The sequence below is a fragment of the Piliocolobus tephrosceles genome, unplaced genomic scaffold, assembly GCF_002776525.5.
Source record: "Piliocolobus tephrosceles isolate RC106 unplaced genomic scaffold, ASM277652v3 unscaffolded_41087, whole genome shotgun sequence".
In the NCBI taxonomy this organism is placed as follows: Eukaryota; Metazoa; Chordata; class Mammalia; order Primates; family Cercopithecidae; genus Piliocolobus; species Piliocolobus tephrosceles.
In genome coordinates, this window is record NW_022325518.1 from 1 (window position 1) to 1,214 (window position 1,214).

The 1,214-nt window shown below is 59.9% G+C and overlaps 1 protein-coding gene across 1 annotated transcript; it reads right to left on the bottom strand.

Moving 5' to 3' along the window:
* Positions 1-5: 5 nt before the first annotated feature.
* Positions 6-1,208, bottom strand: LOC113223369 (sphingomyelin phosphodiesterase 4-like; the record flags this gene model as incomplete). Its single annotated transcript, XM_026452836.1, has 4 exons — positions 1,178-1,208; positions 583-816; positions 192-323; positions 6-44 (listed from the first exon to the last, which is right to left on the bottom strand). Coding segments are annotated over exons 1-4 (432 nt in total), but the record flags the coding sequence as incomplete, so codon positions are not given.
* Positions 1,209-1,214: the final 6 nt, after the last annotated feature.

The following is a 1,214-nucleotide window of genomic DNA, read 5'->3' on the forward strand; positions in this document are numbered from 1 at the left end:
TCCCCCTGGTACTCAATTTCAAACCTTCGCAGCCCATTGATGATCTAGAAAGCCAGGCCATAGGGACGGGTCAGAAAACACAGCCCCACATACAACTCAGAGGAGCCTGATGGCCTCTGCCCACGAGGGAGGTGGGAGGTAGGGATGGGTCAGGGCCCAGCCCATGCTCCTCTGAGACACAGGCCTCTCACCTGGTACCGCCCCAGGGGCGTGAGGATGAGTCCGTCCTCACCCACAATGCAGTCGGGGAGCTGCTTTTTTCCATTCTCATCCTGGGGGGTGCCCAAGGCGAGCGTGAACTGCCTGAGCTGTGCTTCGCTGAGCTGCCAGAGAGAAGTGCCTCTGCCCTCAGCGTCAAGATGAAGGGAGGGGACCAGTCTTCACCCCACCAGCCTACAATAGCACCAACATGGGGACCCAGATATGACGCTCGAGGTGTGGGCCTGCCGCCCACAACACTGGGTCCGTATGTGTGGGGCCTGGGACTGAGCACAGGCTGGGTGGCTGAGCACAGGCTGGGTGGAGTGGATCTTTCGGGGAAGGGGACCCTGATGGCCGTGGGGCAGGTCCCATAGGTCGTACCCGGAATATCTGGCGCAGGTACTCCAGGGCCTTCTCTAGATATTCATCTGTCTTCCGGACGCTGTCTTGCCCCATCTCGTCCAGGTCGTTGGCTGGGTAGGAGCCGCTGGTGTCCATGGAGCTAAAGCCCAGCCATGAGAGGAATGAGTGGCCAGCCGGGCTCTCCGCACACTGGTCTGAGATGGACTTGGCTGTGTGTTTGGCCTGTGTGATGAGCTGAGCGAGGCGTAGGACCTGCAAGGGAGGTGCGGGCAGGTCACCAGGTCACCAGTAGTACAGGCCTGTGCTGCCACCCAGGCAGGCTGGCCGGGGGCCCCAAGAGCAATGCACAGCCAGACTGCTGAGTGTCGGGAGGAGCAGCTTCCACCGGAGGACTTTTAAAGACTAAAGGATGATCATCTAAATTTGAAATTTCCCAACAAACGCTGCCTTCGTTATCAGGAAAAATTGAGACTTTACTAAAACGGGGGAAGGAGATACGGCGATAAATCGACACCCAGCCTCCCTCCTTCCTGCCGGATCACAGCACTTCCCCGGCTCTGCTCAGCCACACGGCTCCAGGGGCCCTGAGGACAGGCACCGCCGGCCCACTCACCAGGGTGCGGGCTTCGGGCCCAAACATCGGGGTGTAC